General features: G+C 36.7%; 2 protein-coding genes across 4 annotated transcripts in view; one reads left to right on the plus strand and one right to left on the minus strand.

Annotated features, from left to right (window-relative positions):
• The window catches only part of Flo2 (flotillin-2), a 320,392-nt gene that overhangs the window by 238,083 nt on the left and 56,357 nt on the right, over positions 1 to 25,952 (minus strand). The window lies entirely within an intron of this gene.
• Positions 1,653 to 24,733, plus strand: LOC141431220 (glucose dehydrogenase [FAD, quinone]-like). Of its 2 annotated transcripts, none has more exons than XM_074092293.1 (2): positions 1,653 to 1,846; positions 22,304 to 24,733. In XM_074092293.1, the coding sequence occupies exons 1-2, from the start codon at positions 1,832 to 1,834 to the stop codon at positions 24,173 to 24,175; spliced, it is 1,887 nt and encodes a 628-aa protein (XP_073948394.1). In that variant the 5' UTR covers positions 1,653 to 1,831; the 3' UTR covers positions 24,176 to 24,733. The 2 variants fall into 2 exon arrangements, with proteins under 2 accessions (XP_073948394.1, XP_073948393.1); XM_074092292.1 differs by lacking the exon at positions 1,653 to 1,846 and adding an exon at positions 18,823 to 18,891.

Below are 25,952 nucleotides of genomic sequence, written 5' to 3' on the forward strand. Positions count from 1 at the left end.
ACGAGTTCAAAGGAAATTCCTAAATGCTCTGGACTACAGAATGGGCAGGGGTTACAATTCGTAACTCAATGCTTTAGCTCACCATAATCTTTAAACGCTTTCTGTGTGTGTTGCCCTTTAAATGCAATGTTTAACTATGTGACTGTTTGTTGCCTTAATAAATAAAAAATAAAAAATTGTATTTGCTAAAGTATGAAAAAGTTTAAAGTTTGCTCTTTTCTCTAATTTTGTATTTTATTTTATAATTAATAAGTAAGTACCTAGTGGTAGAAAAAGTATTGTATGCAATGTAGTATAACTAAGTCAAAAAAGGCTCGTGGTGTCTTCTTGCGATGTACGCTACGCTCACATCGTAACTCACGCGACTTACCTTTTGTAACCCCTATTATACAACTGATGCTTGCATAAAATACTATTATCTTCAACATAATAAAATAATAAAAATAAAGTCACTTCCCGCCGTTTGTTTCTATGTATTATGTACGCTTAGATCTTTTTAAACTATGTAGGTACTTACCTACCTACGCAATGATTTATATCATAACATAATATGTGTAACTAATAGCGTCCCAGCGCGAGTCTCATTTTAAGGAAAGGGGGGTGATAATGTGTAATGCTTTTGATTACAAGTAGACGCTTATTTTTACCTACCCATGCGAAAACTAGGCGTGGCGCTATTAACACTATAAAGGTGCTTTCCCACCAGTAAGGCGTGGCAAGTCGAGATGGGCTGGCAATTGAAATCGCGAAAAAATATTCTATCAGCTCAGCTCCTTATTCGGACAAATAATAAAAAGTTTTTTCTACTCCTATACTGTAATATGTGATTTACTTAATCACGAACAGTAATATAACAACATACATAACAAGGTTCTGGAAAAGTCTATATTGTCTATTCCCCATAACAGCACTGTATCGTAATGTTGCTAAAACGATACTGAGGGCCTACTCTGTAGTTCAAAAATTGAAGTTCGTATCGTACCGTCCCTCTCGCTCTCATATTAAATAGTATAAGTGTCAGACGGACCGCACGACGCGAACTTCGAGTCTGGAGTTTCGTAGTAGCCCTGCTACAATCACTTACTTTTTTTTTCTTAATTCGTACGTTCGGACACGCAAAGGTGCCAGTTATATTTAATATGGTTTTTATACAGAAAAAAAACTTTCCGAACCTACTAATCCATAGCCTGCCAACATTTAAGTAATGCGTATTTTTAACATCGACACAGGCAAATAAACTTTAATCAAAAACAAAATTTAACTTAGACATATTTTGACGTTTTCATATTTCTCACTAGTTTATTGTTGTTTACCTTCTCTTTGCGGTTGCGATACTTTTTACTAAAGTATGAAAACATTTCAAGTTTACTTTTTCTCTAATTTTGTATTTTAATTAATAAGTACCCAAGTCGAAGAAAAAGTATTGTATGCAACGTTGTATAAGTAAGTCAAAAAAAGCACGTGGCGTCTTTTTCTTACGATGTTCGCTAAAGCTCACATCGTAACTCACGCCACTCGCGTTTTTTGAACCCTGTTATACAACTGTTGCATAAAATACTATTTTAAACGGCATAATGGCGCACGCGGCGACGCCTGCTTCCCTGACGAGAGTATTAAAGACAGGCGGAACCACGTACATAGCGAAATAAGCCGGTGGTTTTGCCAAAAGTGAAGGCCAAGGGCACGGTCACGGCGGCATCGCAACCAAACTTCAGACTACTGAGCACAGAAGCAGTGCCGAGGCAACACGCACAAAACCTGGCGCAGTCCTGCGTACGCGCCTGTTGGCAGTGACTGTGCTGTGACTGTGATATAACGATAGTATACATTAATGAAGAATAACAATGTAAGTGTTTATTGAAATTGGTGTCGCGATTTACTACCACGATCTACGGTTTATTAGATCTAAATCCCTAAAGGACTTGTTTGAATAAACTTCCGATGGTATAGAATTTATAGGGAATAAAATGTCTGTGACAAGTCAATTAAAACTAGGTAACATTTAAAGCTCTTTTTTTTATCATACTTGCACATAAATAGCAAAAACGAACGAAACGAAACGAACCTTTTCTCTTAATCAAGGATCTCATGTTTTATTATTTTTTGTTACACTGCAAGTTCCTGTCATGACACAGGTTCAAGTTCAAGCAAAGAGGTTACTTACCTCAACTTAAATTGAAGTTTTTGCTTTATATTGCGTTTAGACAGAACTTTTATAATAATTTAACTTTATCTTGCTTCAACACTGAATAAAAAAAAGTACAGATTTAAAGAAAGACATTAACTATTTCAATTTCCGATAAAGTATATTTTATGATATGAAATGATAAGCAAAAGAAACACTTTTGAATGCACTTTTAAACTTAAAAGATATTCCAATCAGGACGATGACATTTAAAATTTTGATTTTTTATACGAATTTTTTTTTGCTGAATTAAAATCAGCATTTTGCGGCCTGGAATTTCGGATAACCTGTTTCAAATTCTAGGTCTAGGATAAGTAGCTCAATGTCAAAGTCATGAAATTTTGGACTAAAACTTACGGCGAACGTCGAAAAATCTACAACCGATTCGGACAAAATCTATATTAAGATGAAACCACCTGGAGTCGCGATAGTTTGTATTTGTTTTTTAGACACCAAGCGAGCGACAAGCGATTTTTAATCGATTTTAATTTTTATACGATTAAAACTAACTAGCCATTCCAAACATTATTACGGACTACGGCTGTTGAGTTATGGCCGAGTGGACACACACACGTACACGTTGGAAAACCCCCCGGCTGAACCGATTTTGATGAAACATGTCTTAAAACCATCGCTGGAAAACTTGCTTTCAAATACAAAAAACCGCATTCAAATCGGTCCACCCGTTTAGAAGCTACGGTGCCACAGACAGACACACATAGCGGTCAAACTTATAACACCCCTCTTTTTGCGTCGGCGGTTAAAAATGAAATGCATCTAGCGATAATTGAGCTTTTTGGTATTCAGTACAAATAGAAAATCGTCCACATGAATATTTAGAATTCAGCACAAAATTAATACGCCAAAGTGAATTTTGTCAAAATGTAATTGTGCTGAAAAATATTCAGAACCATATTCCTTTTCGTTGGAAATTAATTAAGCCAGAATTAAGTTTTACCTATTTATAAATGAGAAACAAAAAAAATACGAAATAATGAATAGTCTATTATAAATTAAAATCAAAACGTAATATAATATGTAGGCTCAAGACTAATTATGACTAACAGTTTATACATTGTACATTTCAAACGAAACATACATATTTACAAATAGTAATTTCTTTAAGTCTACTTAAATACTTACTACACATAAGTAAGTACAGCGAAATAGATTTTACCATGGGACCAAAATCCATTTCATGTTAAATACATATTAAACATCCAAGACCCGAGAACAAGCATTCGTGTTTTTCATACAAATATCTGCCCGGCCGGGAATCGAACCAGGGACCTCAAGCTTGATAAGATTGCTTGAAGATTGGATGAGTACAGTCACCAGGCACCAATATCTGACACAACAAAACGTGCATAAGTATCCGATACAACTCTATTTATAGAGCCGGTAGGACGTGTTGGATATTGTGGCACATATTAACGCAGGTGACTCAGGTACAGGTACTCAATGACAATAAATCAGCTTTTTGTGTCAACAAATTGTAAATCTGTTTTAAAAAAAAAATACCACGTTGAGTTTTTTTCCGGATTCTTCTCAACAGAGGTTTTTCCAAACCGGTGGTAGATTTTTTTTGACATTCATAAGTGCTTGTTATAGCCTAAACTGAATAAAGATATTTTGACTTTGACTTTGACTTTGAAACACGTGCTCCTGACTGAACCAAAAACGACGGGCTTACAAAGCGACAAAGCTAGTCACAGGTGATCGTGCTGGTCGCCTCGTGAGTACGTACGTAGGTACAACCCTCTATCGCTTCCGTCATATCATCCAAGTCATGCGCAAGCACGTCACTTACTAGTTTTCAACTTACTGAGATCCATATCTATTCTCAGAACATGATATGAGGCTAGGTATATTGTCTAATGCACTAGGAATTACAATCGTATCCACCATTTCTCTTAGTCAAACGGTAAAGAATGACGGTAGAAAGAGACAGTTACACGAACTCCTGTAAATCTCTCTCTGGCCTCTGGTCGGCTAGTTTACTTAAAAAAAAATAGCATTCTAAAAAAGAAATAGCAGCTATAAAAATTATAGTCCCATTACGAAAAAGCTAAGCCTAGCTAGACACTCTTCGCGCTGTTAAGATTAATCTAATGATACATTTTTTTTTCAATAACGTCTAAGCCACACTTATAATGACGGTAAGTAAATAAAAAACATAAGGGCGGTTGCAGACTAGCGTTTTATTTGCGCGTATAATAAGCTCGTTTTCGAAGCATGTACACGGTTTTGTTTTCTTCGAGCATTGAACACGCAGGCGCGTTCGGTTTAATCTAGCTCACGTGTAAACGCGTAGGTATGCCAGAAACTACCGTATGCGCACAAAATAAACACTAATAGTCTGAAACCGCCCTAACGCTCCTTTTGGGCTTCGATAGCAGTCGCGAATGAAATGTTTATTTTAATTTAATTTTCTCAAACATGCTCAGAAATGTATGCGTTAATGTCACGAAATGAAAATATGAAGTTTTTCGTTTATGGCTTCCTACTTCCTGACAGACTGACCTGGCTGATAAGGAATGTATGAAAATCCATTACTGTCCGCTCCTCCAACTTTTTAAATTTGCTTACTAACATTAAACTCAAATTTTCATTTTTTTTATTCGACTGGATGGAAAACGAGCAAGTGGGTCTCCTGATGGTAAGAGATCACCACCGCCCATAAACATCTGCAACACCAGGGGTATTGCAGATGCGTTGCCAACCTAGGGGCCTAAGATAGGATACCTCAAGTGCCAGTAATTTCACCGGCTGTCTTACTCTCCACGCCGAAACACAACAGTTCAAGCACTGCTGCTTCACAGCAGGATTAGCGAGCAAGATGGTGGTAGCAATCCGGGCTGACCTTGCACAAGGTCCTACCACCTGCAATTGCAAGATGAATTTGCAATTTTCTCCCATTCGCTACAGGGTTGCGCTGGCAAATTCTCTTCTTCTGGCCATTTTGGGTTATGCTGATATTTCCTATCTTGATCTCACTGAGGAGCAACTGAATAAGCTTGAGCGTATCCAAAATGTCTGTATTCGGTTCATATTCGGATTACGGAAATATGACCACGTCTCCACCTATCGTATGCATCTCAAGTAGCTCCCCATTCGTTTCCGCCGTGACTCTCATATCCTTTCTCTTTTATACAGCATACTTTTCAACCCTACAACTCCAGAATATCTCCAACGTTTTAAGTTCCTGTCTTCCATTCGGTCTTCCCAAAATTTACTTCTCAGTGTTCCAAATTCTTCCTCTAAGTTTTATCATTACTCCTTCACTAGCACTTCAATCCTTCTATGGAACTCTCTTCACCTAGATGTGAGGAAAGCTAAATCTCTTCCTATTTTCAAAAATCTCGTCAAAGCTTACTTCTTGACACTGCCTTCTTAACTCTGTCCTCAGTTCAGTCTTTCTTCGTTTATTTATTTTATTTCCTAATCTCTTATCCTTTTCTCCCATCTCGGCCTTCTTGTCAATTTATATTGCTATTTTATGTTAGTAGTATATGTATTGTAATTATATAAGTACCTACTGTATGTATGTATTTATATAATTATATCATTTGTATTTATTTTAATATTATTGATTTTTTGTTTGTTCTTGTTTTCTGTTTCCTTTTCCGCCACCTATTTTTGTTTGACAAAAGTTCTTGTACCCAAATGGTTGTCTGGATGAGATCGCTTTTAAGCGATAATATCGCCTATTGTCTACTCTGAATCTGAGTGTTTGTGTCTCTTGGTGTCTTGTGTTTGTTGGTGTGCAATAAAGAAAATTTGTATTGTATTGTAAACTGCCAAAGAAAAAATTACAATCAGCCAACCACCACTAACTTGCATAGTTGCGATATTAAAATAAATAAATAAATCAAAGTCCAGGGTACCTACTATATTTATCTGCGGTTAAACATGGTGCTCGAATAGCTTGTTCAAATGGCAAGTTAAAAAAATATAAAAAGCCGCAAATTAAACGATTATTTACTTGATTACTTACCTAGTTTTTTTATTTAATTTAATTATTTCCTCACATTGTTCGAGAAAAGCACTTTACAATCCTCGGCCAGAACAGGGAGTGCTGGACTTGTCTACTCCGAACTCGTCCATCAATCCCTCTGCAGGTCTGCTCATCGTGGTCTCTGCAGTAATGTACTATTAAATGCTGTTCCACCATGTATAGCTAAGTACACGATAATAATAAAGAAATCAGGCTGAGTAATTTTCGATTTGAACTGTGTATTTGCACTAACAACTTACAAGTGTATTTATTGATACTCATCGCAATGAAAATAAAATAAAATAAATAATAATGAGAAAACAGTGATAATTTGTCTATAGATACATAACACATCTAAATACTGCATGTTTGTTTCACGCTGCGAAATGCACCAAAAAGCAGCACTAGGTATACTTTTTGGTTCAGCTGGAGTCTTCTTCTTCAACCTTTTCAGTGTAAGCCTCTTTCAATTGTTTCTACTCGTCGCGACATTGAGCTTTTTGGATCCAATTTGAGCCAGCAACCTTTTTCACATCGTCTTTCCACCGCATTTGTGGTACCCTGAGGTCGGTTTCCCCCACGGCTTCCACTCTAGGAGACGTTTGCAACACGATTGTTCATGCCGGGCCACAGTCCAGCCTACTTACACTTTAGGCCCACTACTCCTCTTCGTCGTTTCGTCAGCTGGAGTAAATAAATACTAATATTAAAAAGAGTAAAATTGATCGTGTTATGGTTATTCGTAACCGATAAACTCAAAAGCAAAGCACTTAATTAATAAATATAAAATCTTTAAACTATATAAAGCTTTTTTTAATCGCGTGCAATTGTAAAGTTCCACGGGACGCAGACAAGGTTGCAAGTAACAGCTAGTATTTTTTATTCAAATTTAAAAAAGGTCACAACATTATCGCATAATCCTTTTGTTCTGTAAAGTCACATCGAAAGTTGTCAAACGGAATCTGTCCTTTATGAATAAAGATACCTAATCCTTCCAACCGCGAACACAACTCATAAGTTCATAATATTACATGTAATGTTTAATATAATGTACATGAGTACATGCACTACAAATTGTAAATTACAGAAACAAGCCTCTTGGTTTAAATTTAAACATTGACCTCTAGGGCACTGTAAATTCTGTCTCACTAATGAGGAAAAAACAATCTTAATCACTATCAGTTACTTAGGTACCTACCTACCTGTAATACATATTTTAAAATTAAAATACAGCAGCATACGTCATTACTGTACTGATGATTTATGCACGATAGACGATTGGGAAGAAATACTAAAGATAGCGTATGCAAACTTGAATTGAATCAAAAAAATGTCTTAAATTTTCATTATCAATACAAGCATTTTGCTAACTGTACTTGCATTTTCATTCAAACTACAATTCCATACCAAGTTTCAAGTTGATCCAATTAACCGTTGAAGACTTCCCTCCTATGGTACGGGAACGAACCTGGCCAGACCACCAGAACTCAGCAACCAGATTATTGTATAGTCACCGGATTTACGTCCCTTTTGCAGAGATAATTGGAGTTATGATAGTATCATTTTACGATAATCCCTCAAAAAAACTTAATCGACTTTGGTGATCGTGGCAAATATTATGTCACAGAGATTGCCGTACCAAGGCCGGCTAAACCCAGGCCCACCAGCCTCAAAATGGCCCGCCATTTGAATTTGCCCGCCAACGCGTTGCCCCGCCAGCTTTTCTTCTTTTTACCCGACTGCGACTGCCCAAAGAAGGGTTATGTTTTTTTTATATAATTTGAGTAGTTAAGTCTGTTAAAATAGGTACTCTATTGTTGTATATAGGTACTGGCTATTTTTATAAGCTTTTGTAATCAAATTTTTATTTCCTTATATTGACATAATTGTTTACACCTTACTTCAATACAAATTCTAATCAAAGCATGTCGTTTCTTTAACAATTTACTACAAAGTCCCCTCTGAAAACAGTGGCCTGGCGCCACCTCACATAAAAAAAAATGCCCATCTATAAAGTCTATTGGCCAGTTGTAGCTCTATACCATTAGAAATTAGAATTTAACCTTCTGATTTTTATAGCATCGGGTACGATTATTTTGCACGATCCCTGGGGGCTGATGTGTATACACGTAAACGCGTCACGCGTAAAATGTTGAATGTTCAAAGACAATACATTTATTTTTAAACATGTTTCAGATAAAGTCAAATGATACCCGTTGACGTTAAATTATGTAAATACATATAACGTAAGACCAAGAGGTTATAAATAACAAGATAAATAATTTTGTTTTTCTTAAATTTGCATGAATTTCATGAAACTGCATGACTTTGAATTTCGAAGCAGATACAGACCGACTAATACTACTGCTTCAATACCTTATGCCTTTATTTAAACTCATCATCCCAGCCTATATACGTCCCACTGCTGGGCACAGGCCTCCTCTCAGAACAAGAGGGCTTGGGCCATAGTTCCCACGCGGGCTTTATTTAAACTATAAGGAAATTATCAATATTAAAACAAAACGGCCGAGAGCGTGTCGGACACGCCCAAGATAGGGTTCCGTAGCCATTACGAAAAAATCAAGTAATATTTTTCTAAAAATTTCGTATTGTGTACGGAATCTTCCAAGTTTAGGTATATTTTATAGCTTAAATAGGCTGCTATTTACTCTTAAACTACTAGTCATTCTCAAGCAATCTTAGCCGTTATAATTTTCCTTATAAATTTATCCATCCATCCTGAATTTTTCCAAATTTTTCCACCCAACAGTTTAGACGCTCGATTTTAATGAAAATTTGCACTTTAAAGTTGAATATTTCGCAAACAGATCACTGAATCGATATATCGTCCTAACAACCCCCCAATGGTTTTAAAATACATATCAACATACATATCAAAATACATTCATGCCAAATTACAGCTTTCTAATACTAACGGTCTCTGACAGACAGACAGACGGACAGACATGGCGAAACTATACTGAGCGGCAAAAAATGTGGCCCTCAAATGTATGCAGTAATAGGTAATTTTGTATTAAAAGTGGGCTAAATTTTGTGCCGCTGAGTATATAAGGGTTCCTAGTTGACTATGGAACCCTAAAAAACAGATGCAAGAGTGCAATATGTTCCATTTTGCACATAAGTAACCGCTTAATTCAGGCGTGGGCAGGGCTGATGCACGAATACTACTAATATTATTTACAATGCGCAAGATCGGAAGTGTTTTAACGTGGTTCTACATATCTATAGCTAGGTATAATTCAATCTTTCCGTTTCCGTAAGATGCCTCTAGCGTGCAGAAAAGACGTTGGGTGGATATCATAATAATTAATAATATACTTAGTTAGGTTTTTTTTAACCCCCGACGCAAAAAGAGGGGTTATAAGTTTGACCGCTATGTGCGTCTGTGTGTCTGTCTGTGGCACCGTAGCTCTTAAACGGGTGGACCGGGGTGGTCTGACCTGACTGTCTGTCTGTCTGTCAGTCCGCGGCTTTGCTCAGGAACTATCAATGCTAGAAAGCTGTTATTTTGCACGAATATATATGTAAACAATGCCGACCAAATGTTACAATAAAAAAATAAAAAATATTTTTTTTTAGAATACCTCCCATAGACGTAAAGTGGGGGTGTTTTTTTTTCTCATCCAACCTTGTACTAGGGGGTATCGTTGGATTGGTCTTTTAAAACCATTAGGGGGTTGCTAAAACAAGTTCAGGATGGTAGTAAGTGTATCAAACTTACAAGGAAACTATAAGGGTTAAGTTTTCTTGACAATTATTAGTAGTTTAAGAGTAAATAGCAGCCTACGGTATAAAATATACCTAAACTTGGAATATTCCGTACAAAATATGAAATCCTTAGAAAAATATTACTTAATTGTTTCTTAATGGCTACGGAACCCTATTTGGCCGGTTTTTAATTTGTTCTTAGACATGTTTTATCAAAATCGGTTCAGCCGTTTTTGAGATATTGAACTTTGAAGTGACAATGACGGGGGCTTTCCGACTTTTTGTTGATTAGGTTATTATAATTAGCCGATACGTAGATTGACTTTTAACAATCGCTGTTTTGTTACTAGTGCCATGTTCTTTCGTATACAATTAGTTAGAAGCTGTTAATTTGACTTTCAAATAAAAAAAAACGCATTCAAATAGGTCCACCCGTTTAAGAGCTACGGTGCCACAGACAGACACACATAGCGGTCAAACTTATAACACCCCTCTTTTTGCGCCGGGGGTTAAAAATGGATAAAGCTGAAGGCTTTTAACCTTGGGATAGATAGATATATACCTAGATAGAGACTATTGCCATGATACTTTTGTCAAGAAAATCATAGAGAAATGGATTATTAAAAGGTTTCATCCTGGCACATGAATCTGATTGTTGGACTGTACATTCCGGCGGACATTCGCTAGTCATCAGCCATCCAGCAGTCAGCAGTCCAGCAGTGGCGTAGGGGTTATAGCAAGCAGCACGGATTGCTGAGGACCTGGGTTCGATTCCCAGTGCTGGTCTCTTTTTCTGGTTTTTCTGTGCATCCATGTCTCAGTTTGTATTTTCGATGTCATCAGTCATAGTTAGTTAGACATACGAAAGCATTTTTAACCCCCGACGCAAAAATAGGGGTGTTATAAGTTTGACCTCTATGTGTGTCTGTATGTCTGTCTGTCTGTGGCACCGTATCTCTTAAGCGGGAGGACCGATTTGAATGCGGTTTTTTTTTATTGAAAGCAGGTTTTTTATTAAGCTGGAACGCAGACGCTTGGCTCGCGCTTAGCGCTCGCTAGGTCCTCGACCTCTAAATCAGCGCTAGGCAACCCGTGGCCCCTGACTGTTTTATAAATAAAAGTCCTATATACCAACATAACTAAGTATGAGAGAATTTGAGAGCTACTCTACGACACAACAAATAGCCACTCGAATTTATTCTTAAATCTATACATTTTATAAATCTGTAACAAGTTGGTATCTGTACATAGGAAATATTTAAGAAAAACTGTTACTAAGGATATTTATTAGCGCATACAGAACCCAAAACAATGATTTTTAGAATTATGGTCTATTTGGTTTGTCGGTTTATTTTCAATTTGCCACTTTGTGGCCCTTGTCTGCCAAAAGGTTGCCGACCGCTGCTCCAAATTATAAATTTCAATTCGTTTTATAGGCACAATTGACCATCTCGTTTTTTTAGAACTGGTTTTCAGGATGACAAATCATGCAAATGTATCTTATAGCAACACTTTTTTTGATCGAACTTACTAGCGACGATATTACAATTTTTCCTTCTTTCTTCTTTCTGCAATATGGCGATTTGTAAAATCAACAAAATAAGCCTCTCCTCTGTCTTTTCTTGTTTTTGTCATGAACTGAGAAATTTTTACTCCACAGAGCATCTCTTCAAGTGTTGCCATGTCATTGAACCTGTGTGTTAGAGCAGGGACACTGCTTTTTCAGGCCGTAGTATTGCACGCTATCTGTGCCTTTCAGTTTCGTTGCCAATTGTTTTGTGTTTGTAATCTGGCCTTATATAATTTGCTATATTTTACAATTTCCTACTTAATTAAGCTAATAGTCCAAGTATATTGTTGGAGTTGAAGTCCAAGTATAATATTGCAATTTGCAATTCTGCAAAGTTATTTATTAAAATTATTTCAATTAAATATTCACAAATGAAAGGAAGGACTAACGTGACCAGACGTCCCGTTTTGAACGGGACTGTCCCTTTTTTTGATTACGAGTCCCGGTGTCCCTAAAATGAAAACCGGGACGCGAAATTGTCCCGTTTTCAAAATACGTGCGAAAATTCAGTTCTAAAGGTGAACATAAAAAAAACGTGCCAAGAGTTTCATTCTTACTTAAAAGCATCAGTCCAGCTGTGTTAAAGCAAATTTGTTCCTCTGCCTCTGATAAATATAACTAAACATTTTGTTTTTTTTTTATTTGTAATATAATAACAGTTAACTTTTTCTAAATAAATGACCTTTAAAAGTGTTTTTTTCTCATTGACTTGAATAAACTAATGTCCCGTTCTGAATCAAAAAATAAATGGTCACGTTAGGAAAGACCCTGTCATTAAATGTCACTGTGTAACAAGGCTGATCAAGCCTTGTCGATTGACCTCTTCCTCATTTCATGTTTTGGTTCGTTTTAAATATTCAATTTTCGAATATCCACTGTACTTTCAAATTCAGCACTTTGTTTTTATGTCAAAATTCATTCTGCGATCAGCAGCCGTACTATAAGGGCGTGCTAAATATTTTTATTATTTTGACATCAATACCTATTCGATCATAATATCATAACAGTTTCACAGTGCAGTTAATTACAGTATTTTATAACCAGTTTCATCACACTTTTGTATCCTGTGTTACTTAACCCTCTAAGGGATCTGGAAGGCACAATTGTGCCTTCTATCTTACCTTTAAAATGTACATTCTTGAACATCATCTCCTGTTTTACTTCTCTACATATCCTCATCAACGGTCGCTCACATCGCGACAACTGTGACCAAAAAGTTAATAGATACTTAAATAAGGAAGCTATATGTATACAGTATGTTACCGACAGCCACGTACGGCAGTAACGTATTTCTGTAACTTTACCATGATATTAATTTAATTAATAAACAAAAATACAGACTTTGTTAACTTTCTAACAAAATTATAATTTCCAGAAATGTACTGCAAAGTAAATTGACAAGTAATAATCAAAGTACCTGTCGGCTGTCATTTACGCTTGCTTGACAATTTATTTTGCTGTACTTACATTGCGAGCAATTATAATTTTGTTAGCAAGGTAACAAGGTCTGAAATTAAGTTTTTTTAATTAAATTAATGTCATGCATGATTAAGTTACAGGAATACGTTGCTTTAACATCCCTTAAAAAACTTGTAACACACAGTGCACACTGGTTTGCTATATATGCATTTATACACACTTCATTTAAATCCTTGGTAGCCCAGTGGTTTAGCTTGCATGTAGTATTTCAAGCAGAGGTTCGAACCCAGACTTGGATCTCTTACCTTTTAGGTGAAGGAAAACATAACGTACGACTACGAGTTAGGATTATTGACTTGAAAGAGTTTCCCTTAAAATTAACGTAAATAAAAAAACATGTTGTATAACATGCAAAACATACGGCGCATTATTCACAATATGATGAGTCGCCTTCATATCCAATAATCAATTATACATAATATAACGTTAACGTTATTAAAATTCGTACCGTCTTTTCTGCGACAATCAGACCTTCACATAGTTGATTTATGTGAAGAAACAAATGGAAATACATAAGTCGTAACTAAAAAAAAAGCCAATAACAGCATTGGCGTGGTATCATTTAACAACACGATGTCTAAATTTAAAGTACTCGCTCACATTCGTTTTCCAGTAATGAAAAATTTCAAGCCTGGCTTCTACAGTCACCAGCACCAATATCTGACACAACAAACGTGCATAAAAATCTGATACGACTCTATCTCTAGGGCCGGAAGGACGTGCCAGATATTTTTGCACGCTCCGCTGTGGCAGATATTAATGCTGGTGACTGTACAAACACAAAATGTACACCCGAGGCCAACGCCGGCCCTGGGGTAGAGCAAGAGGAGCGGTCGTACATAAGCGCCAGATAACAAGGAGCGCAACTTTTACATTTCCAGTGCAAATAAAATAAGGTTTTGATAAAAAATGTATTTTTAATACAAGCTTTTTCTGCCGACTATACTTTTTGTTGACTTTTCTTTTATTCGACTGGATGGCAAACGAACAAGTGGGTCTCCTGATGGTAAGAGATCACCACCGCCCATCACCAGGGGTATTGCAGTTGCATTGCCAACCTAGAGGCCTAAGATGGGATAACTCAAGTGCCAGTAATTTCACCGGCTGTCTTACTCTCCACGCCGAAACACAACAGTGCAAGCACTGCTGCTTCACAGCTCCTGCTGTTAATCCTTTAGCGAGCAAGATGGTGGTAGCAATCCGGGCGGACCTTGCACAAGGCCCTACCACCTGCAAACTGTACTTTCACTGCTGACTGTACTTGAATTGCCACCCGAACTACATTTGCATACCAAATTTCAAGTCAATCTAACTACTGGAAGTTGGTCGAATTTAACTTGCAAGATTTGATTACAGACAGACAGACAGACAGACAGACAACGGGACAGGTGAAACTAAATAAAAGCTTGTAAAAATTGATGGCACCTTTTGAGAGACGCAGAAGCGGTATAGACAATCTAGCTCTACCTTGATAAAGAGGTGGCGCTGCCTGAGGCCTTGTTGACTAATGCACTCGGAATGACAACAGTTTTCACCACTCTTTCTATCACACGGTATAAGATAAGGGTAGAAAGAGACGGTGAATGCGATCATGAGCGTCGGCGCGTTTGACATGTCTATTGTATAGTTTTCCGCTTGTCGAATCCGACTACGATTTGATTTAAGTGACCAATCTATATGCGGAGTCCAATATCGGAAGCAGTAGGTCAGGTACACAGTCCATATAGGAGTCCTAGACCTAGACCTCTTCAAGGCTGGACTGAATAGAATATGTCACAGTAGCAGGATAAGCAACCTTTTGCCTCATTACCATCTAATGAAATTTGATGACCCAGTGTGTACAAGTAGACAATATTAATGAGAGACTATTATCAGGTACTGTTAGATCCAAATACGAAAACTGCAATGTCGGTATACCGCAGGGTAGTGTTTTGGGCCCATTGTTGTTTTTATTATACATTAATGACCTTCCTAGTGTAATTAAATATAAATGTATTCTTTTTGCTGATGACATTTCAATAATAATTCCATGTGACAGTATAAACACCTATAATGATGACATTAATAATCTGATAGAACAGGTAATAAGATGGCTAGAATCTAATAATTTAAAAGCTAACCTTGATAAGACTAAATATATGCAATTTTATAATCGGAAAGGAGGTGCTGACATTGTTGTGAAATATAATAATACAGTTATATCTGAGACGAATGAGCTCAAATTTCTAGGCATAATATTAGATAAGAATTTTTCTTGGAAACCCCAAATTGAAAAGAAATGTAGAGTGGTAAACAGTTTTGTATACCCAATTAGAAGGCTTGCAGCAGTCGTCAATAAAGACACGGCGCTACTAGCGTACCAGTACCACGGTTATGTAATGTCAGTACTCAGATATGGACTTCTGCTGTGGGGAAATTCCTATGACATTAATAGACTGTTCATCAGTCAAAAAAAATGTATAAGGGCCATCTGCAATAAGCCCCCCTTAACATCGTGTAGACAACTATTTGATGACATGAAACTATTAACCCTACCATCGCTGTATATATTAGAGATGTGCAAATTCGTAAAATTAAATCCTAGCCTATTTACGCAACTCAAAAAATATTGTCAATTCAATACTAGGTATCCCAATAGACTAGTACTACCTAAAACTGTTTCGAAATTACGCTCAAGGAATTGTTACAATATGGCAGTAAGGATCTTTAACAATATTCCACGAGATATTGCTGACTTGAAATATAACCAATTTGTTAGAGCACTTTTTAAATGGTTACTCATAAAAAGATTCTATTGTATAAAGGAATTCCTATCCAAAAGAAATTGATCGAATTAAATAATATATGCATCCTAATGCATTAAGAGTGACATGTCTAAATAATAATAATAATAATAATAATGATAATAATAATAGCTTATTTTCAGATGATTATCCATAAAATTGTTAGTGTATGGCCTTAAAATATGTTAGTAATAAATAAATGTGTCTGCTAATAATTCTTATCTCCATAAATTATTTAATGTTATAAGTTGCTTGGCCTACTTGGTTCTTAGTCGTTAATTATTGCATGAAATTAAATTTCAACTTTTATATTCACATGCTGGTGATGCCGGCGAGAGTGCTGAACATTCTACTCATGTGTACCAACCGAACATCTCTGTAACCGCTGTTCAAGTGAATAAATATTATTTCTATTTCTATTTCTATGTAACTGCTTTTCTATGCAAATAAATCATCTATCTATCTATGAAAAATGAAAATGAAAAAATATTTATTTCACCATAAATTAGTGTACATAATCAATATCTACAGAATCAAGTTAACACTCATCTGCACTTTCCATGCGGTAAGATAGGGGTAAATTGCATTAATACTCGCTGGTATTTTTTTTTTCGATACGAGACGACCAGAATAGCCGAGTGATTAACGAACGGACCTACGGAACCCTGGGTGCGTGAGTCCAACCAAATCACACTTGGCTGGTTTTTTTTATTCCGCATACTTACGGATTGGGATTTTGACTGCTGAGAAAATTGTATTCTTACCTGTAATAAAAAAGTGATTAAATTAGTACCCACTTATTATTATTATTAAGTATTATTATTATTATATTTAGCCTATAAATGGAAAACTGAAATGAACTTATGCAAAAAAAAAACCGGAAATAAGTAATGCAATGTAAACCCCAGTTCATCTACTAAACATCACAACAATAATAATTTCCAAAAAAACTAGATACTTTGATTTCTTAGGACCTGCAGTAGGTATGTATAAATCTTCAACGTAAGTGCGAATTTGCGAAAGCTATATTAAATAAAATGTAGTATAAGGGCCAGTACAGTCAAGGGCAAAGATATCGACACGACCAAAGTTGCAAAAATATGTATACACGACTCTATGCACCATTAAGGCCGTGTATACATATTTTTGCAACTTTGGCCGTGTCGATATCTTTCAAAAAAAAAATAAAAAAATCAAAATCATTTATTCAGTAAATAGGCCGCAATGGGCACTTTTACACGTCATTTTTTAAAACTACCAGCGCTTTCGGAAAGACCATCATTGCCAAGAAGAATGCGCCGCAAGAAACTTGGCAGAAAGTCATTTTTTCAACATAAAATAATTACAAATAAAATACTTAAAAACTACAGTATACAATGAAATAAAAGAAAATACAAAAAAATAATAATAATAATACAGGGATGTATGGGGTCCCTTAGTTACAAAACTAAACACTAACTATAATCTACGTTCAGTGGAAGTGTAGACTGCTTCCACCGTCATAAATTAAAAAAAAAAATTATAATAATAATAATTTAATTCTGAAATTTACATTTCAGGTTTTTAAGTATTTGCCCTTGACTGTACAGACGCAGTGCATTCGAACCTCGAACTGCAACGTCACCGGACCGGAACTGTAGCCCATACCTTACAATCGCAGATAGCTTGGTTTACGTGCAGTTAAATAAAATAAAAATTAATAACATAGTCCGCCAAATAAAAACAAAATAAGGTACAAAAAGAAATTGGTGGTTTTCAGTCCTCATCCGGTATGTGAAAGGTGGTCACTACCACCTTACCTAGGTGGTCGCTGGCAACTCACTGACGAAAGAATGCCCAAGTAGGTACATTAATTTATAACTAAACACAATACGTTTTCCAAAATTAATAACAGAAAACTTAAATATTAATCGAGTTGTGTGTGCCAACTGCAATGAAAAATGTATGGGCAGTCGGCAGCTGAAAGTTACGCTACAGTTGAAATGTAGTCTTACCTTGACCCTAAGTCTACGAGTAGAATGAGTTAAGTAAGTAGTCGGTTTGTAGTCTATCTATGCCAGAACCCTTCTTCTTTTCGTCCACATGAACGTGACACACAGCGATCGCCTTTGCTAATTTGTATTGCTTACTATGCTTCTACAACGACAAGGCTAAGGCTACATGGAAAGATTAATCTTTCGTTGATCGAGTCTAGCGTATACATTACTTTGTATCACATCGATAGCAGAGGACCTCTTGTACAGATCTATTGAAATGTTTTTCCATCTTATTTTGGCGGAATAGTTCGTATATATCTTGCTATCTCAACTAGCTTTTTGAAGTTTACTACAGCTAGTTGAGAAAGCAAGATAATTACGAAGTTTTCCGACAAAATACGATGGAAAAACATCTGTAGCCTAAGATTGATTTTTGGAATCTTTTTGTATTTTTTATTTCAATTCCAAATTTTTGTTACTTTTACGGTCATCCCGTAAAACCCATATCGAAAATGCCCATATGTGGTGCATAGGAGAAATTCGTGTCTGTACCGTTGTCCAGCGGTGGTGTAGCGGTATAGCACGCGGCACGGAATGCCGAGGACCTGGGAATCGAACCCTGTGCTGGTCTTATAATTTCTGGTTTTTCTGTGCATCTATATTTCAGTTTGTATTTTCGATATCTGTAGCCTATTTGAATCCCTCTGATATCGGCAAGCAGTTTAAAAAAGTTTGGGTTGCGCGTTGCACGACTAGAGAGCTTTACCAATTAAACGTGATCTTGGGATTGTGAACTTCAAGTAACGAGCCTACTATTATCTCAAAGGCTGTTTTTTGAAAGTGCAGATTTCGAGGCAACAGCAAGGCCCTATTCAGAAAGCTCACATAATTCGGGGGTGCAAAGCCCGAAGGCCCAAAAATAAATAATACCCTTACGGTATTCTACCATATCTATAGAACTATAACGTAATAATTACGAGTAACTTAGTAAACTGTAGATTATCAAGCGAAATATATGATTGTTTTCACAATGTCCTCCGTGATATCAAAATGGTATAACCGATAACATTGCAATAGATAAAATAGTTTTTTTTTGCGTCATCTCTTTTGACGATATAATGCACAGTTTTGATTTTACATTCAGAAATGCGGTCGCTCTTGGAGATCCTCATGTAAGTTGGCTTTACTTTTTATCGTACGTATGTTGAGGCATTCGCGCGAGACGTTCGTTCCCAAAATACCAGATTTCCAAAATAGCACATGTAGTATGTAGTAAATAGTGTGTAGTAGCCCATTAGGGCCTGTTTCACCACTCATTGATATATTTTATGTGACAGTATTGGGAGGGTGCGAAGTACAAGGTGGGGGTGATGAAATCTATCACAGCGCTCATGGTGGCCAAAAGTAGAAATAGTTCTGGCTCTGTCATCTGTCATACTCATATGAATCTGTCATTAACAAAGCAATTTATATAGACTTTAACTACGTCATTTTAGTAATAGATGTTTGTGTTATGATGCGAGCTAGAATTATTGAACAATGTCCCTGTTTTGTTCTTAATTCCTCTAAATCTCGGACATGTCCAGCAACAATTTTCCTTATGAAACGGTTTGTGGTTGAAATTTTATATTGAGTGATACTCACAAAACCGGTCTTTGATCTGAAAACGATATTTAATTTATTACCAGCGATATAAGAACAATTACATAATTTTACTATTATTCAAAGAAACCAATAAGATAACATTATCTTTTCGTTTTACAAACTAAACACGAAGTAATCAAACCCTGAAATAACGAAAATAAAACACACTTATTGAATAAATTTACTTAAGTAGGTACCTCATTTAATTTGAATGACCAAAAATGAATTCACAACCTTTTGTCCACCACGGTATCACAGTAATTTTGTATTATAAATTAATACGTTATAGGTTTGATTTTTGTCACAATGTCGCGATGAAATTTCAAAACGTCAGAGCATCAGAGCCACCAAAGTTGCGGACGTTAGGTGGCGCTATATGTAATGCCATCTCGATTTATTCGAACTAAACAAACAGAGACGGCATCAAAGATATCTGATACAAAGTTTTGTCCCTCGATGAGCGTGAGCAGCCCCTAAATATGTATCCTCATCCAGTATTTTGGGAAGGAGTGGCGCGGCGGTTTCGAAGGTTAAAACGAGATGTAACCTTACCAACAAAAAGTTGGAAAACCCCCGACTTTGTCACTTCAAATTTCAATATCTCAAAAACGGCTAAACCGATTTTGATGAAACATGTCTAAGAACCATCGCTAGAAAACCTGATTTCAAATTAAAAAAACCGCATTCAAATAGGTCCACCCGTTTAAGACACACAGATATACACACAGACACACATAGCGGTCAAACTTATAACACCCCTCTTTTTGCGTCGGGGGTTAAAAAACTATGGCGCTCCATTTTATTAAATTAAAAAAAAGTGCATTTGTAGGGTTCCGAACCCGAAGGATGACAAACAGAACTCTATTAATGTCCGTATATGGCAGAGCCGGGCGGTAGGCACGCAAGACCTTTAATCCGTTAACTTTTTTTTTCGTTAATGTTTTCACATGGTTTTTACTTCTGCTGGTTAATTTCCTGCCTTACATCACTAGGTTATAAATATACATTAGTCGCAATTTTTTACCTCCTATAAACTATTATGTAAATAAATTATAAGATGATAAAGTAGATCCAATTAAACATAGGTACAATAACAGATGAAGTAAGGCCGCGTTCAGACTAGCGAGCTTGCGGTTCATGAGGCACATGCTGTCGTGAAATATAAGGCCACTACGAGTATACCGCTTGCCCAGAAATGGTGTACATTGAGTCTTTCATCCATATTAATATGTTACACTGTAATTCTGGCGTCAGTTCAGTCAATTTTTCTATGATTCTTTTTTTGGAACGGTCATAAAGCCCTCACTTGGTCAACAACACCTAAAGCGTCACCATCCGCTCGTGTATACAGCGCCCAATAGCTCACGAATCCTTAACTGGCCCTATACTGTGAAGTGCATAAATCGAACTTCGTATCTTGCCGTGCCGCTGACGCTTATATTATTTCATTCGAGAGTGAGAGGGACGGTACGATACCAACTTCAGTTTTCTAATTTCAAAGCCACAGTATGTTTCCACGCTTACGTACATTGGGTTGTTCCCAGCAATCAAGGGTCGCTTAAACAAGGTCGCACTACAACCGTTCATTAGGCATTACTTGACTTGACTTCAAAAAAACTTACTTCCACTTTAGTGGTTATTAAAATTTTAGCCCTAACACGTTGGGACATAGAGTCTGAATTAACAGCTAGCACAAAATGCACATTAGTCGTACTGAAATTAATCTTTACAGCTGATACTCAGCCAAGCATGTCTTAAACTGGGCATTAAGGGCATAATAAGTAGAAATTAATGCACAACGTATAATAATGTCTAGACTCTCGAGGACACGGTATAGTTTGAAAACTACCTACGTCAAACCCTTCTTGACTTTTCATTGCTATGAATACCAGAAAAGATGAACCGCATATGTAGTTATGTGTTGTTATTGAATTGAATTGAATTACGCATAATGAAGACAAAAACCTGTATATATGTATAGTGTAATAGAAGTATTATACACCAGCTTTTACCAAACTTTTTCACATGCATTAACTATCAGATCAGGGGGCCTACCACGCTCTCTTAATACGATTCAGTTTAGGCTCTAAACTGAACTGCATCGCTATTTCGTACCACAACGTTACTTTTGCGATTCAGTTCAAGCACGGTTCGGCGACAGCGATGCAGACATTTTCATTCACTCATTTCAAGCGGTTTTCGTACCATGACGCTTAACTTGAGTGGGAATTGAATCGCTTCAGTGTCAAATTTAGCGATCCAGTATAAGTTAGTCATTCTGTCAATTCTTTTGGAATTTTAAGTGTTTTACTTGGAATATTTTTAAATTTCAAGAACTTTTAAACTTTTATTCAAGTTTTATAACTTTTCATAGGTACTCACGACATCATTGATATCCTCATTGATAAAACTATTTTTTCAGTGAGAAAAGAGACTCTTGGATTAGTGACAGCGTCAACATTTTATTTGTAACCAACACAACGGTTGCTAAGAACACGGAATGACATAGAGTTATGGTTTTCCAAAATAAAGAGGTTTTAGTATACAATATTTGGTTTGCATATAGCGGCATCCCTTTCGCGACTTAGCGTTTCAGTTTCAGACCAGAGACAATATCGGTCTTTCATTCACTTGTAAACCATTGAAACTCAGCTCAGAGAAATAAACGTTGTGGTATCAATTTCGACGATTCAGTTTAGGTGCCTAAATTGAACTGCTCTGCGTTTGGATCGTTTATGAATTGTATGTATTTATGTATGTATGTAAACACTTTATTGTACTTAAAACACAAAAATAATACAAAAAAACAATAAAACAAAAAGAGTACAAAGGCGAACTTAACCCTAAAAGGGATCTTATCAAGCTGACCTGAATGAATTGTTCTGTAATGTTCAGAAATAAAAAAAATAGAAAGTAATGCACGTACCGTTATTTTTTCAGATGAGGTATCACCATTCGCCGACTGCGGCGGCACTGTGGATTTTGTTCGCAACGCTCACTATCATAGACACCCAGCTCTTAAATCCTATCACATCTTTGGCGAATTTCTTGAACGAAGGCGGCCATCAGTACGACAATGAGCCGCCGGACCAAACAGAGCTGCTCAGTGAGTACGATTTCATCATCGTGGGCGCTGGAACGGCTGGTTGTGTCCTGGCCAACAGGCTCACCGAAGTAAAGGAATGGAAAGTCCTGCTAGTGGAAGCTGGCGTCAATGAAAACTTCATAATGGACATTCCTCTGGTCGCCAATTACCTTCAGTTCTCATCAGCCAATTGGAAGTATAAAACAAAGGCGTCATCAAAATATTGCGCTGGATTCGAAAACCAGCAATGCAATTGGCCCCGAGGCAAGGTGGTCGGCGGATCAAGTGTACTGAATTACATGATCTACACAAGAGGTGCGCCGCAAGACTACGACAACTGGAAAGCTATGGGTAACGAAGGCTGGGGGTGGGACGACGTCCTTCCATATTTTAAAAAGATAGAGAACTTCAACATACCGTCTTTCGATGATCCTAAATACCACGCACGCGGAGGCCACGTCAATGTAGAGCATGCTCCTTTCCGCACTACAAAAGGCAAAGCTTGGGTTAAGGGAGCACAAGAATATGGATTTAAGTATGGCGATTACAATGGAGCGACTCCGGCAGCTGTCTCATTTTTACAGCTTTCGATGAAAAACGGAACACGCCACAGCTCCAGTAGAGCCTACTTGCACCCAATAAATGGAAGAAAGAATCTACATTTATCTAAAGCAAGTTTGGTTACGAAACTTATTATGGATGACAGCAAAACGAAAGTTATCGGTATAGAATTAGAAAAACATAACATTAGATATAAAATACGAGCCGAAAAAGAAGTAATCTTATCTGCTGGAGCGCTGAACACACCACAGCTACTTATGCTATCAGGAATAGGACCGCGAAGCCATTTAGAATCTGTCAAGATACCTGTAATAAAAGACTTACCGGTTGGATACAATTTGATGGACCACATTGCTGCCGGTGGAGTGCAATATGTAGTGCGCCCGCAGAACGTTACTTTATCGACTGAATACATATTTAATCATATAGAACTTATTTTCAAATGGATGAGAACACACAAGGGCCCGCTGTCCATTCCAGGAGGATGTGAAGCTCTCATCTTTATGGAATTGCAAGACAAATTCAATTTGACAGGGTGGCCAGACATGGAGCTGCTCTTTATTACTGGCGGGTTAAACTCTGATCCAATGCTGCGCAGAAACTTTGGTTTTGACGACCAGATATTCGCCGACACGTACGGGTCTCTTGGGAAAACAGAAACGTTTATGGTGTTCCCTATGCTTATGCGCCCAAAATCTAAAGGAAGGGTCATGTTGCGGAGTAGAAACCCTAAAGCACATCCCATGTTAATTCCAAACTATTTTGAAGATCCAGAAGATCTGCAGAAAATTGTTGAAGGTATAAAAGTCAGTATTCAGATAGCACGACAGTCTTCGATGAAGAAAATAGGCTCGAAACTGTACGATGTTCCTATAGAAGAGTGTTTGGAATATGGCCCCTTTGGAAGTGACGCTTACTTTGCGTGTCAAGCTCGAATGTTCACTTTTACAATCTATCATCAAAGCGGAACGTGTAAAATGGGAAAGAAAGATGATCCCTCTGCTGTCATCGACGCTAGGCTTAAAGTCCACGGCATACAGGGTTTGAGAGTAATAGACGCTAGCGTGATGCCGGAGATAGTGTCAGGGCACACTAACGCTCCCGTTTTCATGATAGCAGAAAAGGGGGCAGATATGATAAAGCAAGATTGGGGGAAATTAAGGTGACGGTAACGATATTTATCGTAATAGAACTAGTGTCGGGTATTAGTGTTAAACTTAAATTATTTGATCAGTCTTAGTGAAACTAGATATAAATAATTTACTTTCCTATATTTTATATTTTATTATGTCAAGATACAATGATTGCCATCGCACAAAAATAATTATGCCGCGATTGGCACGGAGTGCGTTGTAGAAAAAAATAGAGCATGAACAAGTGTCTTCATTTATTTGTACTAGAATTATATAATTAATTTATAATATTTACCTACGTTTCAGGGTGGAACTTTTTAATAGGTAATCAATTTTACTATGTTTTCCTTGACAAAGTATGGGATATCAACATGACATTAGTTAAAAATTCTACCCTGGTACATGATTCAGTTTGTTCGACTGAAAACTTCACAGGCAAAGTCGCAGGCAAAAGTAACTTAAAAATATAAGTTTCTTCGGTTGCATTAATATTGCACCAAAATTACCAAAGCAAATTAACTTAGGTACCGCTCAGTTTAAAAGTAGAACAATTGTTTTAGTATAGAATGACAATAAACCGTAGCAAATACAGATGTGCATTTTTTTTGGAACTTGTCACTTTTATGATATAAAATTGCTTGACAATAACCGCATAAATATTCGTATGTACCATTTTAGTTCTTTTTTATCCATGTTTTACTCTTTGTTGACGTCACGATCTAGTTAAATAATTTGGGACTGCGAAAAAATTAAACAAAAGCATTTATTTATTTTTTATTTAATTAAAGTAGGTAATTACCCCATTCCATTCTCTGAACAGGCGTATACGCGTATACGGTAGGTATGTGAATATTTTTTATAGCTTGAAAGCTTAAAAGTAAACCAATTTTTAAACTAAATTTAAATACATTTTAAACAGGCATTCACAACAGAGAAAGAAATATTAGCGAGAGACGTCACACGCCAATAGCGCCATACCAAGATTCTAAAGAAAAGCGTTTAAGAAAGAGACGATGTACATATAATGTATATATTAAAATCACTATAAGTATATTTCATAATAATAGGTAAGTAATAGTTAATAGCAAATACAGGGAGTGTCTAATACCCTACTAAGTCAAGTGTAGCACAGTCAAGGAAACTGAATCGCTTTTTTTCACAAATCACGTCGCGGTCACGATCGATTTAACGATAAAGCTTCGGCAAATGTATTACATGGAATGCCAACATGACATTAGCAGCGAAAAGGTTCCGTACAACCCCGCGATTCATTTTCTTCGACTGTATTTAAGCGTGTACGCCTCTGTAGAAACTTGCCGCAATTTGTCGTCGCTGTGTATTCACACATCGTCGATGTGTATTGTGTTGTGAAGTTTCAAGGCGTTTTTAAAATCTTCCAGAATTTTTCAGATGGTTGGGTTCCTTTGACTGAATACTTGGATAATGAAATCCTGACTAACGAGAGTTCTGGCTAACTCACTTATCAACGTCCAACCCAAACCCTGGATCTAGAAAGCTGAACTTTTACTTAGAAGAAATACCCTCTTTTTACCCGACTGCGAAGAAGGAGGGTTATGTGTTTGACCCGTATGTATGTATGTGTGTCTATTCCTATGTACTCTCGTAACTACGGCTGAACTGATTTTGTTAAATAATACGTCATTGGATTCGTCATGACGCGAGTAACACTGGCAATTAAATTGTTGAAAAATCAAAATGGCGGATTTTTGACGCCAAATTGTGTCTTTAAATATTTTTTTAATCAAACCTATCGAGTAGGGTATCAAAATGAAGGGATTTAAAAAGAAAT

Source organism: Choristoneura fumiferana, chromosome 9 (assembly GCF_025370935.1).
Source record: "Choristoneura fumiferana chromosome 9, NRCan_CFum_1, whole genome shotgun sequence".
Lineage (NCBI taxonomy): Eukaryota > Metazoa > Arthropoda > Insecta > Lepidoptera > Tortricidae > Choristoneura > Choristoneura fumiferana.